Consider the following 16,334-nt stretch of genomic DNA (forward strand, 5'->3'; position numbering starts at 1 on the left):
CTTGGTTTCCTCTACCATTTTTAGGCCCAAGGGGCTTGACCACTAAGCTACATATAGAAGAATAGACGTTAGTATTTAGGCCCCAACATTCAGAATCAAGTCTCAAAATAATGGGAAGGTTGCTTTTTTAGTTTTAGAGGTTCTTTTTTTTAAATTTTTTTATTCATACCCCTCTGTAAGGAATTTGAACCCTATCGTCATCGGGCTTGTTCTACAATGCTGCATTATATTTCTTTGGCAGATGAATTACATTGTCATACTCATCAAGCTCTGTCAAATCCAACAACTCAGGCCCCTGTCCCAATCAATTTTAACACTTCCTTCTATAAATGTTCACTTTCTTGTTTGGGGCCGTGACCACTTACTCAAAAAAAGCCCAATAGGAATCCAAACACTCCATCTAGAGATATTTGTGCTCACTTACCCAAACTAACAGTGCAACTCTGGACTCTGAAAAAAAAAATTACAAATGTGCCACTATCCACTAACGCCACGACTCTATTCTATTTTCTCTCTCACAAGTCAAAACAGTTTGCTCTCTCTCTCTCTCTCTCTCTCTCTCTCTCTCTCGGTAAATGACCATGATACTCACCGAACACCGGCGATTAGGATTCAAGGTCAGGCAACGGTTCTATTTTCTCCGGCTTCGGAAATATCGAAAGAGGTCAAAATTGAATTTTCGATTCGTTTTTCAAATTTTCAAGTTTTCTGTGAAATCTATTACATAAATCTCCGATTTAAACTTGCTGATAGCTTCAATTTGGTTCATATCTGTAAAAATGACTTTGCATGTGCGAAAATCTGTGAAATCTAGGATTTCTGGTTCATATGTGTGAAATACTGTTTTGAAAGTTGTTTTTTTTTATTATAAACTGTTAATTGAGTGAAAATGCAGATTGATTGAAAGCCTATTGTGGAATCCAAGCAAACAAACAAAAAAGATTATTGCCACCCAATAGACTTACTATTGGGGGCCAATAATCACTGCACTATTTATTAAAGTACACTAATCTGCTATTGAATGTAATTAGAGTGTTTTTTTTTTTTGTGGTCTATTGGGGGGCAATAATCTGTTATTGCCCCCCAATAACGTCATGACTATGGTTCATTAATCATTGCAATTGGGGCTTTGAAAATTTTTTTGTTGTTTTGTGTTTATTAAAGTGCAATAATTTGTGAATGATCACGTGGAGTGTTTTTTTTATTGTTTTTTTTTTATGGTCTATTGGGGGAAAATAGACAGATTATTGCCCCCCAATAATGTCTTGATTGTGGTTCATTAATCATTGTAATTGGGGCTTTGAAAAGTTTTCTGTTGTTTTGTATTTATTAAAGTACAATAATCTGTGAATGATAGAGAATGGTGATTTTTTTGGTGGTCCATTGGGGGGCAATAGACAGATTATTGCCCTCAAATAATGTCTTTATTGGGGGTGAGTAATGTTAGGATGTTTGATTATAAAATGATCATTTCGGTTTGTTTTACACGCAGAACAAAAGATCAGCAGTGATTGCGGACCTTTTATGCTTCATTTCATGGGGAGCATAATAAAGGGGGAGCAACCAAGCGAGGAAGTTGGGGACAGCATGAGGAAAAGAATGCTAGAGAGAATCATGACCCTTGATGGAGCTTGGAGAAAGTGAAGACTGAAGTCCTGAACATGATATCTAATGTACTGTAAAGTAGGATCTTCATTTTGAAAGTAACAATTTAACTTGGGGATTCAAAAAATACATATTGTAAATTCTCGTTTTAAACTTATTTTCAAATTATGGTGAAATGACATGATTTAGATGATATGAAATACTTCTGTTGCCTTCAAATTATTACAGGTCCTTTCAACAAATTGTTGATATATTCAATCCACAAAATAATTAGGTTTGTTGGGGGTTCATAAAAATAAAGTTTATTGCCCCCCAATAATCTTTATAAAGATGGTCAAAAGTAACTCAGTTGGGTTTTAAGTTAGTTTGCAAAAGTATAGTTGGGTTTCATATCACATGATGAACTAATGTCCCCAAATAATCAAGTTTATTGGGGGGCAATAGACAGATTATTGCCCCCTAATAAACCACTGTAAGAAGTCATTGCAAACTGAAACTTGTTCAAAATTTAATCCATTTCTCTAAAAGCAACAGAAATCAAATTAAAAGTTAATATCAATCATCCTCAAAAGAAAAATGGTTCAATGAGCCTGAATATAAACAATTATTGCCTCCCAATAATTTTATTACTGCCCCCCAATAGAAATTGTAAAACCTAACAATCCTTTGCATAAACATGTACTACTGCTGAACAAGAGGTTTTGTGCAACTTAACTTGTTATGACTACCCATTTTGCTGCAATGGCCACAACAAATTAGCTTCTTTTCAATCTCTCCATTAGACTTGAATCACTTCACCCTAGGCCTCCCGGGTGGCCTCTTCGCAAGGGGAGATGATATAAAGTCAGTAGTAGATTCAGAAGAAGACATATCAACATTGGTTATCGGCCGAATAGGAAAACTGTAGCTCTTCTTATACATACAACACAAAAGTATTTCACAAGCAGGAACTGAATACTGAACCTCAAAACATCACTTGGCAAAAACTGGAATGTATGGAAAATGTCTTCACACAAGTCAGAATATATAGCTCATACATTGATTCAGAGGAATCATATAACATTTTCAGAATAAATGTACCTAGCAACCAAAGGATCAGCCATATTCCAGCAAAAAAATAACAAAACAAAGCTATTATTGCCCCCCCCCCCGGGCAATAGACAGATTATTGCCCCCTAATAAACCACTGTAAGAAGTCATTGCAAACTGAAACTTGTTCAAAATTTAATCCATTTCTCTAAAAGCAACAGAAAACAAATTAAAAGTTACTATCAATCATCCTCAAAAGAAAAATGGTTCAATGAGCCTGAATATAAACAATTATTGCCTCCCAATAATTTTATTACTGCCCCCCAATAGAAATTGTAAAACCTAACAATCCTTTGCATAAACATGTACTACTGCTGAACAAGAGGTTTTGTGCAACTTAACTTGTTATGACTACCCATTTTGCTGCAATGGCCACAACAAATTAGCTTCTTTTCAATCTCTCCATTAGACTTGAATCACTTCACCCTAGGCCTCCCGGGTGGCCTCTTCGCAAGGGGAGATGATATAAAGTCAGTAGCAGATTCAGAAGAAGACATATCAACATTGGTTATTGGTCGAAAAGGAAAACTGTAGCTCTTCTTGTACATATCAACACAAAAGTATTTCACAACCAGGAACTGAATACTGAACCTCAATAACATCACTTGGCAAAAACTGGAATGTATGGAAAATGTCTTCACACAAGTCATAATATATAGCTCATACATTGATTCAGAGGAACCATATAACATTTTCAGAATAAATATACCTAGCAACCAAAGGATCAACCATATTCCAGCAAAAAAAATAACAAAACAAAGCTATTATTGCCCCCCCCCCCAATAATGTAATCAGAACTACCAAAACACATCAGAAGCGCGCAGTACCAAATTACTATGAACACAAAGGAAAAGATCAATGGACAACAATTACAAAGACTTCATAACACTTAAGACAGATTACTGCCCCCCAATAAACATACTATTGCTCCCCAATAATGTAGTCAGAACTACAAAAACACTTCACAACCAGCTCAAAGTTAACACAAACCTGAGATTCACCAAAATCAGTTCAAAGGATTTTTTTTTTTTTTTTTTTTTTTTTTTTAAAAAAAAAAGAAAAAGAAAAGAAGAGGATCAAAGTTAACACAGCAATTCAAAAGTAACACAATGTATACAAAAAGACCTAGAAATTCAAATCAGAACTACAAAAACACTTCATAACTAGTTCAAAGTTAACATGAAGATTAGATTCTCCAAAATCAGTTCGAAATTAACACAGCAATTTGTACACAAAAAGACCTACAATTTCAAATCAAACAGATTAAACCGAGCTAAAATCAAACAATTAGAGATTGATGAAGAAAAGAATCAAACTGCGATGGAGGAACACAAACAAGAGCTCGATCTCGCTCCATGTGATAATCGCAGCAGAGCTTCTCTCTCTAGAAATTGCAGAGCTTCTCGCTTTAGAAATCGCATAGCTCCTCTCTCTAGAAATCACACGATTCCTCTCTCTAGAAATCGCACGGCTCCTCTTTCTAGAAATCACACAACTCCTCTCTCTCTCTCTCTCTCTCTCTCTCTCTCTCTCTCTCTCTCTCTAAAATGGCAGAGCTTCGCTCTCAAAAACCGGGGAGCTTCTCTCTATAGAAATCGCGCCGATCCTCTCTCTCTAAAACCGGGGAGTTTCTCTCTCTAGAAATCGCGCCGATCCTCTCTCTCTAAAATCGGGGAGCTTCTCTCTCTAAATCTCATTCTGTTACGGTTTTGAAAGCTTGACAGTTACAAAAGGGCAAAACGGTTAGAAATTTTGAAGAAAACAAGCATGCTTTGAAAGAGTTGGGCAATTGGGTTTAAAAAATGTAACTTATTGTTTTAAGTGGTCAAACTCTTAGGGTGTTTGGGTAAGTGGGGTTAGCAAACCCTGAATTTAGGTAAATGATCATTTCTTTCTTATTGGGCTGATTAGCTAATTAACAATCGTCTACGCCTACAGGGAAGGAATAAAATTAGCCTGTTTCAGATGGCGGTTGTTACTATTTTCGTATTAAGTACAATCTAACCTAGCCGGTTTCCATATATACATATCAGTGTTCAGTGCAAGACTCCAAGTGCACTATTCTCCAATAAACTTACTTTAAACCACTTGATTAATCATAACTGAGAAGAAAACCAGGAATGCATCTGGACGATTTGGTGTCCTCGAGGGAACTGAGTCTGAATGAGTCTTACAAATTCGTCAAATATGTTTATGAGTTTATAATTATAAGCACGCAGCATTGGATTGTCAACAATGACTAGGAAACGATGAACTCATCGCAACCTATGAACCACTGATCGAAGCCTTCAAAGGGTTGAGCTTTTAGGCATTGTTGCTTGCTGAGATATTTGTATTAACTAACTCGTCAATGCATTTGGCCGAGTTTGTGTCCTCAGGGAGAGGAATACTGAACATAGTTCAATAACTACCCTCCTATTAGCTCCGTCGTCAGCCATGACTAGGAATCCAACCTCAACTAAGTCGCCGTCATTGTTCCAATCGTACAGATCTCTTCTTTTCCTCTGAAGCCAAAGGAGTAATATAAGATAATTAGATTATTGACTAAGACAGATCAGGGTTTCCATTTTCTTCCAATTATTAACTCAGGGTCATAGAGGGTTCTGAGATCATCGGCAGCTAATTAATAACCTTGTTCCTTCATGGTTGTTGGATCATACAGCCAGCACATGAATGTGGACTTTGGGTAAGATTCCACCTAATGGTTTGTAAGATTCTCACTTTCACTTGGGTCAACCTGGCTAGCCAGCTCCAATTATAACAAAAACTAAGAGACAAAGGCAAATGACTGTAAAAAATAAGAATCAAAACAGAGTTTGGGAAGGTAAAACAGCCACTGGAGTCCATATCAATTGTGTATGCAGACACAGAGAGAGAATATCCATGTAACTTATTCAATGATTGACTGGATACCACCATATATATATATATATATATATATATATATATATATAATATATATATATATATATATATATATCTTTCTGCTTCCATTTTTAATCTGAAACAGATGGGTTTTCTCCATTAATCTATTCCGATGCAACAGCTCAAGTTTGATGACAGAAAGGGCATGATTCATTCATATTCCAGTAAAATTATAAAATATGAGTAAATTCACTCAACTATTATGCATGTTTTAGTATATGAGAGTGAATAAACTATATTCTGGTTTTATATTTTATTGAGGTGATTAGAATATCCACTGAATGTCCTCGTTATGAAGACACTTAATTTTGATCATCTAACGAACCAAGAAATGTCTTTTGCATTAATTCATACCAACGGATTTCGATATGTTTAATTTGAAGGACAGAAAGAGTCACTTGGCCTTAGATATCACCCAAAGGGCACTTCTCTGTTGAATCTAGCTATAGCCCCTTGTTCCAACTCCACCATCTAAGAAGGATGAGCTCATCTAGAACGCATTTGGGAAATTTCTCAACGGATTGCTTGTTTTCTTCGTTGCTTGGTAATGGATGAACTGTTGTTGCTTTTCTTGTCCGGTAAGAGAAGACTTTGTGGGATATCTCTTGAAGATGCGGCGGCAGATACTCGACAGATTGTCTCGAAAAAATAAAATACTTGTTTTATATAGTTTTCATTTTGAATACTCATTTGAAGAGATAGTTTTTAGTGGGGCGGTCGAACCATCAGATTTGTCAGAGTATAATATTAGGGCCCGTTTGGTATCATTTTGCAATACTGTTTTTTGTTTTATAAATTCAAAAACTTATGTAATTTGTGTTCGGAGCATTAAATTTGAAAAATAAGGAAAACAAATTTTAGGAAACAATTCAAGAACTATGAATAAATATGGGAAATGATTTTTTGACGTTTTCATTGTTTCCTGAAAACAACCTGTCCTGCAATTAGAGATATATTTTTTTTTTACTTTTAAGCACATAGATCCACAAACTCTTCTCCTCTCTTTTGATTTTTCTCTATTTCTTTCCCATAATTTCCATTGAGACTTATCCTCTCTTCTCATGATCTCATCTACTTTATCTGCTGTTTGAACTTTCTTCTTCCCCGTCTTTTTCAATCAATTGAAACTTGCATAATCATACAGTAGAGAAGAATGAAGGATTTAGAAAATCCCTCTTTCACATGTCAGATCTAATTTATACGGATGATTTAGGGTGAAAGCTTTGGTATTTTATGCTTCAATATAATTGGATTATCGCATGGGCAAGAGGAATTAACAACTAATTGGTTGAGACATTTGATTGAATTATCTTTTTGAACTAAAGATTCAAGAGCTTGCAACTTCATATGATATATTTTATAAAAAAAATTGAGGGATTTGATTCTTCTTGTTCAATCTCCTTCACAATTCTCTGTTTCTTTTCTCATAACAACCAATAAAAGATTCATAATCAATACAAACAAAATAGTCAATCTTTCATGATTACTAAGGAAAAACTAAACTAAGTGTTGTAGATTTTTTTTTTTTTAAATGATAGATATGTTTTTAATATTGCAAGTTTTGAAATACTTGTACCGAATATGTATTTATATCTTAAAAACTTATAGTTTAATTCTCCGTTTTCATTCTACAATCCAGTATTACTAAAATAATTTCATAAAACGTTATAAGACACACCCTAAGGGGGAACTATAATATAAGCACCTCCGTTGTTAAACTTTGAGAAACACATATTCAACTTCGTAAATCCATATATACATGTAATTTACACATATAATTGCATGTATTTGGAGTTCAACGAGAATAGATTGTGATCGTTCTTGTTACTCTAGACAAGACCAAAAGAAAAGCCCTAAATCAATCATGATTGAGAACTTCATGATAGGTAGATGAGCCTTCATCAAATCATTTACGTACAAATTTTTGGTCGACATCAAAACTGCATATATATACTCGGCATCTGTGAGCTGGGGATTATTGTATGCTAGTTGCTGAAAGAGACCCAACACATGTGTGACCAATTTAGCTTCATCTGATTAATCAATCTCTTAAATTCATATGATAGAATCTTCGACAAGGTAAGATTCTTGGGGATCAAAATACTTCCCTGATTGGTTCTCCTGCCCAGAAAGATAAGCTAAACAAATATCAGAATATACTAGCACATTGCAATTTAGATTGATAACTAATATGCACATTAAATTTCCTATTCCATAATTGAAGACGATGAGTAATTAAAACCTAATACCTAATTGTTTGTCCTCAATACAATGGAATATTCGGAATTCGGAAGTGGTCCATAGTCCATACAATTTGCACAGTACATTACTTTCTTTGTCTTGTTTAGAAAAACCTGGACGATAACCTATAAAATTAGCAAGCTTTGTCCCATGTGTCTTGTGGGTTGACAACACTAAATGATACTATTCTTGCTTGCCACGTTTTAAACTTCGACTTGATCACCGCCACATCTCAAAAATTTTAATTATGCGCTGGAATATCCGAATATGTGATATTTTAGATTTTTATTAAAATACGTCATGTTATATATTATGCAGTCATAATATTATATGTTACAGTACTTTAAATTTTAGGTAGAACTTTGGATTCTCAAATTAGAGATATTTATCATTGCTCAATGAGATGATGATAAGATTGAGTTGTCAAGTTTATCACGCTTGATCTGTTGTTGGATGAATGAAGTCATGAAGATGTTGGTGATATGAACAAAGTACAAGACAAACATGAAAAGCATCCTTTCTACATTTGCATCATTGAGTACATCTTCTTGATAGACAAGTAAAATGCACTAAAACAAAAAAAGTATTATCCTCGACCAAAATATGACCCTTCACAATATCTTAAAACATCTATATATCCTTTCACTATTAGAGTGGTTCAAATGTATCTTAAAATACACACTAATTACAATACTAAAATATGACATTTAAGGAAGCTAATTAAAAATGTAAAAGTTAGGTACACGAAGAAGTAGAGTTTCTCTTCGTAGGAAAATAGCACACAATTTTGATGTGGATCCAACAAAATGTGGAACTCTCTCCCTCTCTTTCTCTCTCTGTTTATTTATTTATTTATGTTTTTTTTATTCCATGAAAGAACAACGAATATTCATATGGTACCAAATTTTCTATGATTTGGAGGCCAAACAGAAAAGATTTGATTAGATCTGCAACTCTTCTGCTTTGTTTATATTCTTGGGTTAGGAATTTCTCTCGGGTCAAGATTCTTGCATTTCAATTATATATTTTTCAAGTAGAACAGGATTATTCCATTCTTTGTCAATAAAGGCTTTTTAACTCCCTCATGAAATAATAGCTATATATATATATAGAGTCAATAGACCACCCGTTTCCACCAAACCTTCTTTGCCTGTTTTGACAATTGGACAGATTCAGATGTGGAAGTTAATTAGCTTGTAAGCATTATCATTCTTTATAATATAATTTGATGAAAATTGCAGATGCTTTGTAAAAACTTGACATTAATTCACAAAGACGACACGTTTTTAGTTCTATTGGAGGAATCAAACTCTTGACTTAGCTTAATCATGACTCAATTTATCAAAACCCCATACTGTAATCCGTTCTTACTGCAAAATCTGTATTATAGGCTTATAGCCTAAAGAACTTACCATTCAACTGTCAGGCTCTACCACCCCTTCAACGTTTTTTAGTTTTTACCACAGACAGCTGCTATGCAAATGTCCATGCATGTAGAACAAAGAATGAACCAAACAGACAATATGTTATTACTGGCGTGCTTGAGCCTCAGATTATTTTTTTTATCTGCTTCAAAGTTCTGTATATAATTTATTCAACTTTGAAAACTTTACTGTCACTATCCCTGGTATCCGACACCTCTGCATCTTATAATTCACAAACACAACAAGAGAGAAAAACAAAACAGTGGATGAAAAGTCAGAAACTGATTAAAACGACTTAAATTTCTATAAGGCTGGTTACAAAATTTTACATCATTTTCTCATACTAAAAACTTTTAACACACAGGAGGGGAGGCAGGGGTGTGAGTGGAGGAGGGTGATGTAGCCGTGGAGTTGGAGTGACCGCGACCTTCACCGCTATGGCTGGCTCTTTCTTCCGAATGAGAAGAGGGCTCTGGTTTCTTTGGTCGCGGTCTATGCATTGCTGATGGTGACACCTGTGTGACAGTAGAAGGTGTTGAAGCCACTGGTGCATATATTCCATTGGCTGCAGCAACAACCCTGGCTGCTTCGCCTGAAGCTGTGTTTGCAGCTGCGACTGCTGCATTGTAGTCTTGGGGTGGCACCCAAATGCCTCCCACAACCACAAATTGTGGAGCTTGTGCGTTGCTGTTGTTGTTGTTGTTGTTGTTATGGATTGTTGGAGTTGGCCTTCGAGTGTGTAGACGATATTTCTGTAAAAATTGGAAGATGACAGAACATTAGACTCGGCCTTAACTGAGTTCACTACAAATCCAAAATTTGCTAATCAATGCTTTTTAGATAGGTCTCTTTCATGTTATCGTGTTTTCTATAACCTGTAGAACTTGCAATGCATGATCAAATTGGTCAGAGGACCAATAATAACCTTAAAATTCATGACTAATAGCACGAGTTGAGTTATTAGGAAATTCACATCAATACTACAAATCATCTTATAAGTTCATATAAAATTTAATTTATTGGTTATATATGAATTCCAATTTCTGCAATGTATGGGATGGTTGCAAATCCTAATGATCAAAACGGATAGGCCGTGACATATACAGACCTGTAAATGGCTTTTGACTTCATCATTAGTAAGCCCATCAACCTTCATTAGCTCTCTAATTTGCTTAGGTGTAGCAGCTGCAAGAAAAACAAAACAAACCAACCACATATCAGATACACAACCAATCATACTAAACAGCAAAGTAATCTCAAACCACATGGAAATGTTTCAAGTACATACTATGCGAGCCACCAAGCTGCTGAAGGGCATGCAAGAACCGGCGATGCAACTCCGGCGACCAGTTCCGCCTCTGTTTCCTCTGCCCCTCCTTATCTTCCTTCTTGCTGTTTCCACCGCCGCTGCCACCGCTGACGGTGTCAGCAGTTGAGCTAGTGGCCGGAGCGGAAGCAGGCGACTTCGCCACTGCCCCATTAGTCTTCCCAATGCCTTTCTCCCTTTGGAAAGGCTGAAAAGCACCCCCATTTCTCTTAACCTCCACCACTAAAGCCTTTCTAGGCAATTCCTGCAATCACCAAAAAAAAAAAAAACCCAAAATTCATCATTTCCTACTCTCTCACCCCAAATCACTAAGAAACCAAATTACAATTCGGTTCAAATAAAAAGATTGAATTTATTTCAGTGTACCTCTTTCCGGGGTAAATCTGGGGTCGTATTCCAAAGCTGAACAGATCTAAGCCAGTCTGATTTCTTCTTGTCACCACTGTTACTCTTATCCTTGTCATCAATCTTAATCTGCTGATGATCAGACTCTTCTAGCTCCTCATCATTATCACTATCAGAGCATGAACTCCTTTTCAATGGTATAAACTCCTCAAACACATGTCCCTCACTTGAAGTCTGCTCCGAACACTCGGATTGCCCATGCCTGTACTCTATGCTATTATCCGACAGCTCCTGCTTACACCTCTCAATAGCTACAAGCCCACAAAAAAATTTAAGCCTCATCAAGCTACGAAATTTTCATGGCTTCCAAACCAAACCAATCAGCAATCAACAATAAACAAAAAATAAAAATAATAATAAAGAAAAGGGTATTATGTACCTTGAGTGACAAGCTCCAAGCAGAGAGGCAGCTCTCTTTGGAAAACTTGAATCTTTTGCCTCTCTTCCTCCAAGGCTTTCACATACAAACTCATCTTTGAACCCTGCATTTCCTCTGTAGACTCTATTAGCATTTCTGGATTGTTATGTCCTTTTCTTGCTTCTGGGTTCAATCAGAGAGAGAGAGAGAGAGGGAGAGATGGGATGTCGAATTGTGAATGTGATTATAAGGAGAGGAGAGGAGGATGTTCTTGTTGTTGTCCCAACAAGCATAGATAGAACCGAACAAGAGGAAATTTTGGGGTATATGGGATCTAAGTAGAATCAGAAAACAGAATAATCTTGCAGACCAAAGATAAAAAATACGAAACCAAATTATTTATAAAGAAACCAACAATACTGTTTCTAGATTGTTTAAAAATGAAGATGAAAGTCTGAGAATTTAGAGGTTTTTTTTATCTCCGAGGGAAAGAGAAGGAAAGGAAAGGGAGAGATGGATATGTCGAGGTCGTGGCGTCGCGTACACAAAAGCGAATCTCTGATTTTTGGGGGGTTTTTATTTCTACCAAAAAAAAAAAAATTAGAAACCCACTTTAGGGGTTGAATATTCCATGGTATGAAATTCTGATTCCTATCCTATGGGCTGGCAATGACGTCACCACCTCCCTTCACCTACTTTTTCCTTCTTCTTCTTCTTTTTTTTTTTTTGTTCTGAACTTTATCAGATAAGATCGAAGACTGACATAAAGTTTCTGGGTCCGAATATTCCAGGGGTTTCCCGAGAGGGTAGGGAATCCCGTGGGAGCGTGAGTAAACGCGCGGCGGCCACGTCGCGTATGATTCGGGTACATGTAGCTTTTCAAGTCTCTGAAAGGGCAGTGCTTTCTGTGCTTATCCACACTGCCCCTCTGTTTAGGAATTAGGGCTACGGTTCGTGATGGCCTCCACCACGCGCTGTGACCAGAGCCATACAGACACGGACCAATTGGATTCTGACACCTTTTCCTTTCGCATTCCTTGCAAATGGCAATCAATAGGTATATGCATTCCTGGATTCTGGACGCCGCGCCATATCATATCATGAACTTTTCTTTTGAAATCTCTAAATTTATTCACTTAAATTCTATGCTTTTTACACCTCTTATCAAATTTTCAAATATTAAATTTACTCACTAAACCTCACTAAGGCCCAGTTTGAGATTGCTGTGCTGTGAGAAGAATCACTTTTGATATTGCTGCGAGAAGAATCACTTCTGATATTGCTGCGAGAAGAAGCAGCTGACGTGTTTGGTAAACTGTTTTTAAAAGTGCTGTGTGATCCAAAAGCAATTTCTGAGTGTTTGGTAACTTATAAGTAAAAAGTGCTTTGGTTGGGTATAATTACCAAAATTGGCATAGATGATAAAAGATGCTACTAAAATACATAACTTTGTTTTCCAATTATGTAACTAGACCAAATTAAAAAATTTCTCATGTATTGTCCTTGTACACTAGTTCAAGTTATCAATGCATCACTTCCATCTCAATATATATATATATCAATTCTACAAATTATATAAGCAATTTTAGTTTTTTGTAATTTGTTTGGTTATATATTTGCTTGGACCAAATAAAAAATTACCTTAAACCCTTAAATATTATACAAATGAGTTGAGAATATTACACAAAACATTCCCCCACCATGGTCAATGGGAAACATTACACAAAATGTATTAAGGTCAATACAAATTTGCAACTAAATGCTAAGTAGATGGACTAGAGTGTATTCAATATTAGCTTGTAAGCTTGAACACCCAACTCGTCTTTCAAACTTCTCAATCGTTCATCTTCTTGATCAACGCTTTGCTGCAACCACATCCAATAATTCCGACTTATCAAGGCAGATGGAAAGTGAGAAGTGGTTTATATATATTATGTTTGGTAATGAAATATAATAATATATAGATGACTCATAAATTTCTGGACACACAATCAAGCAGTAAAACTTAAAATGTAGTTTTCTTTGAACTGGAAATCTGCACTAAATTGTCTGAAGTTTACAAGCCATGGACATTACTTGAATCATTCAGTTGCTCAATTGAAGAAGGAAATTGTTCCTTATATATGGGAGCACATAAAAAATTTATTTAAAATAAATAAAAACCCTTCTAAGAATAAAAAACTAGGGTCCAATCTTATTTACCATAACATTTCCGTTTAAAACTCCTCCAGCCCTCCAGGATATCACCTTACCTGCAAAGCAACAATATATCCTAGTCACGAGGCAATCAATTTATGTTATGGTCTCAATGATTAATCTGCATCCTACTTGTTTTGTTCTTCAGAACCATATCTCCACTCTCGTTTTTCTTTTATTGATCTATTAATAATTATTCCAACTCACATGCCTAGGAGATGCAGGAATGCGTGGCAGTATGCAGAACTCAGATCATCATGTCACAAGTATTAAAGAGGAAAAAAGAAAAAGTCGTGCAAATAGCGAAACAGGTAGAAAGAAATACATGACTCCATAAGTAAATTCGGAACAAGAATGCATTACCGAAGGGCTGAACAAGTTGTTGTGATATGGAGGCAACTGGAACCCTCCAAAACCAGCAAACCAGCACAAGATATGTCAAGACCTTAAAATGAAAATTTACTGTAGTACTCATTCTTAGTGATACAATAGAACCAAGCATTGTATCAATTCTTAGTGATATATGCAAAGAGCTTCCAGTACGGCGACTCTTGTTTTCCGAAGATGAAGTATTCTGTATTCTCGGGCTGTGTAAACCAAGACCAAGACTGAGACCAAGTATTCTGTATTCTCGGGGTATGTCTTGATTTCCAGGAAAGAGGTAAAAGGAAAAACAAAAAATCTTCGTTGAACGTACAAGACGCGTGATAATAAACTATAAAGATCTAAGAACAAAAATCTCAAATCTAACCAAATAGATCTAAGAACAACCAAACAGATCAAGCAACCAACCATACGCCCAAAATCAAGCATACGCCCAAAACCTAAGAACAACCAAGCATACGCCCAAAATCAACCAAACAGATCTAAGAACAAAAATCTCAAATCTAAAACCAGATAAAGATAGTTCTGTAAAAGAGTTGGTATGAGGTTTTACCTTTTAGAATTGGAGAACGATGCTGCACTACCAAGTTTTTGAAGAAGACCAGAAGAATGCTTGAATACTTGACCGTAGAGAGGGAAGGATGGGAAGACAATCAGAAATAGCTCCTCTAGTATTTATGATGATGCTTCTCAAAGACGAAGGGAGGAGAAGTAGAGGGCTTCTCTCCCAATTTGTGCCGATGAGGATTAGGGTTAGGGATTTGACGGCAAAGAAAGGAGCAGCAGAGGAGAATGACAGAGAGGGAACAATCGCATCTGCAATGAAAGGAAGAGATAAGGCTGCTGGGTACAGTGTGATTTTTAGGAAAGAATGAGGGCAAAATAGACAGTTCAAAATTTTCATTTAAACCCTCCGTGTTTTTTCGGAGAGCTTCTGTAGAATCAATTTTGCAAAGCAGCAAATTGCTGCTTCTCATAAACTAGCTTTTCAGAGAATTGATTCCCTCAAAATCAGCTTTAGGACATACATGGTGTTTGGTAAATTTAGGCCTAAAATCACTTTTAGGCTCAAAAGCAGGTTGGGAATCAATCCCAAACCGGGCCTAAACTTCCTCAAATAACCTCACTCATATAATTTGCAAACAAATTATTATCTTTAAAATAAAAAATTTAGTCATTTCAATGATTTAATTACTCTATAAATCTTAACTAAATATACATTTCTTTTTTTTTGAGGTAGAAGAGGTCAGCCTTTATTGAAAAATCGGAAAGTTACATATGATAACAATCAGCTGCAATAGCAGCTAATAAGAATGAAGGAGGAGAAAAATAAAAACATTCCTATACTAGAGAACTTGCGTGCGCAGCCATTAGGTGTGCGACCTTGTTGGCAACTCTTCTAGTGTGAGTAATCTGCAAATTGGGATTTGAAGCCAATATGGAGGTCAGATCCTTCTAGATACGACCCAGAAAGGAAGTGTTAGACCCTTCAGAGCTAGATAGTTGTTGTTGCACCATCTCAGAATCAGTTTCTAATACAGCAGGTAACAAATTCTGAGCCAAGGCAAACTCAATTGCCATCTTACATGCCAAAACCTCTGCATGTTCTGGAGAAATTAAACCCGCCAACGGCCTCCCACCACCAGCCACCATACTGCCATATTCATCACGAACCATAAACCCAGCACTTCCCACTCGTGAGACATGGTGAAAAGAACCATCCACATTTATTTTCAACAAGCCAGATGAGGGAGCTTTCCATCGAGCAATTCTAGGACGACCACTTCCTTGAGTAATCGGTCTAGTATTATGAAATTGAAACTCATACAATCTTACAGTAGACTTAAGAAGCACATCAACAGCATGGCACCTTTTATTGTCCCAAACTCTGCTATTTCTCTCCTTCCAAATGCCCCACAAAAGGTAGATAAATTCCCCCAAGTTCAGTAATGAAAGGTCATGGACACATAAACTTAACCAATGCAACAAATCAAAAGATATGGCATAAGAACTTAAACATACTTGGGCCAGGGCCAACACTCCTCTACTTTGGAGAATCTGTCTTGTAAAAGGGCAATCACGAGTAATATGTAATGTAGTCTCCAATGCACTATCACACAAAACACATACATGTGACTCCAACACCACCCTTTCAGAACCGAGTCTCTCCATGGATGGAAGAATATTATGGCACACTTTCCACATGTGAATCTTTGCCGAATTAGGAATCTTTACGTTCCACATTTTTTTCCAAAAATCAGTGTTAACCGATAGCTCAAAGGGTACACAAGCAGGAGAATGAGAGAAGGAGAACCTGTACGCCGTTTTAACAGAATATTTCCCATCCCGTTCCAATTTCCAGACCAATCTATCATCAACC

The 16,334-nt window shown here is 36.3% G+C and overlaps 1 protein-coding gene and 1 long non-coding RNA gene across 2 annotated transcripts; both read right to left on the minus strand.

Annotated features, from left to right (window-relative positions):
• Nucleotides 1-9,547: 9,547 nt before the first annotated feature.
• On the minus strand, nucleotides 9,548-11,939 carry LOC112197948 (transcription factor HHO3). The gene is made up of 5 exons (XM_024338928.2): nucleotides 11,396-11,939; nucleotides 10,978-11,267; nucleotides 10,573-10,855; nucleotides 10,393-10,469; nucleotides 9,548-10,036 (listed from the first exon to the last, which is right to left on the minus strand). The coding sequence occupies exons 1-5, from the start codon at nucleotides 11,526-11,528 to the stop codon at nucleotides 9,638-9,640; spliced, it is 1,182 nt and encodes a 393-aa protein (XP_024194696.1). The 5' UTR covers nucleotides 11,529-11,939; the 3' UTR covers nucleotides 9,548-9,637.
• A 1,024-nt stretch (nucleotides 11,940-12,963) lies between these two features.
• Nucleotides 12,964-14,917, minus strand: LOC121052747. The gene is made up of 3 exons (XR_005810096.1): nucleotides 14,508-14,917; nucleotides 13,577-13,626; nucleotides 12,964-13,239 (listed from the first exon to the last, which is right to left on the minus strand). It is a non-coding gene; the product is annotated as an uncharacterized LOC121052747 (long non-coding RNA).
• Between the last annotated feature and the right edge of the window lie 1,417 nt (nucleotides 14,918-16,334).

Source organism: Rosa chinensis, chromosome 4 (assembly GCF_002994745.2).
Source record: "Rosa chinensis cultivar Old Blush chromosome 4, RchiOBHm-V2, whole genome shotgun sequence".
NCBI lineage: Eukaryota > Viridiplantae > Streptophyta > Magnoliopsida > Rosales > Rosaceae > Rosa > Rosa chinensis.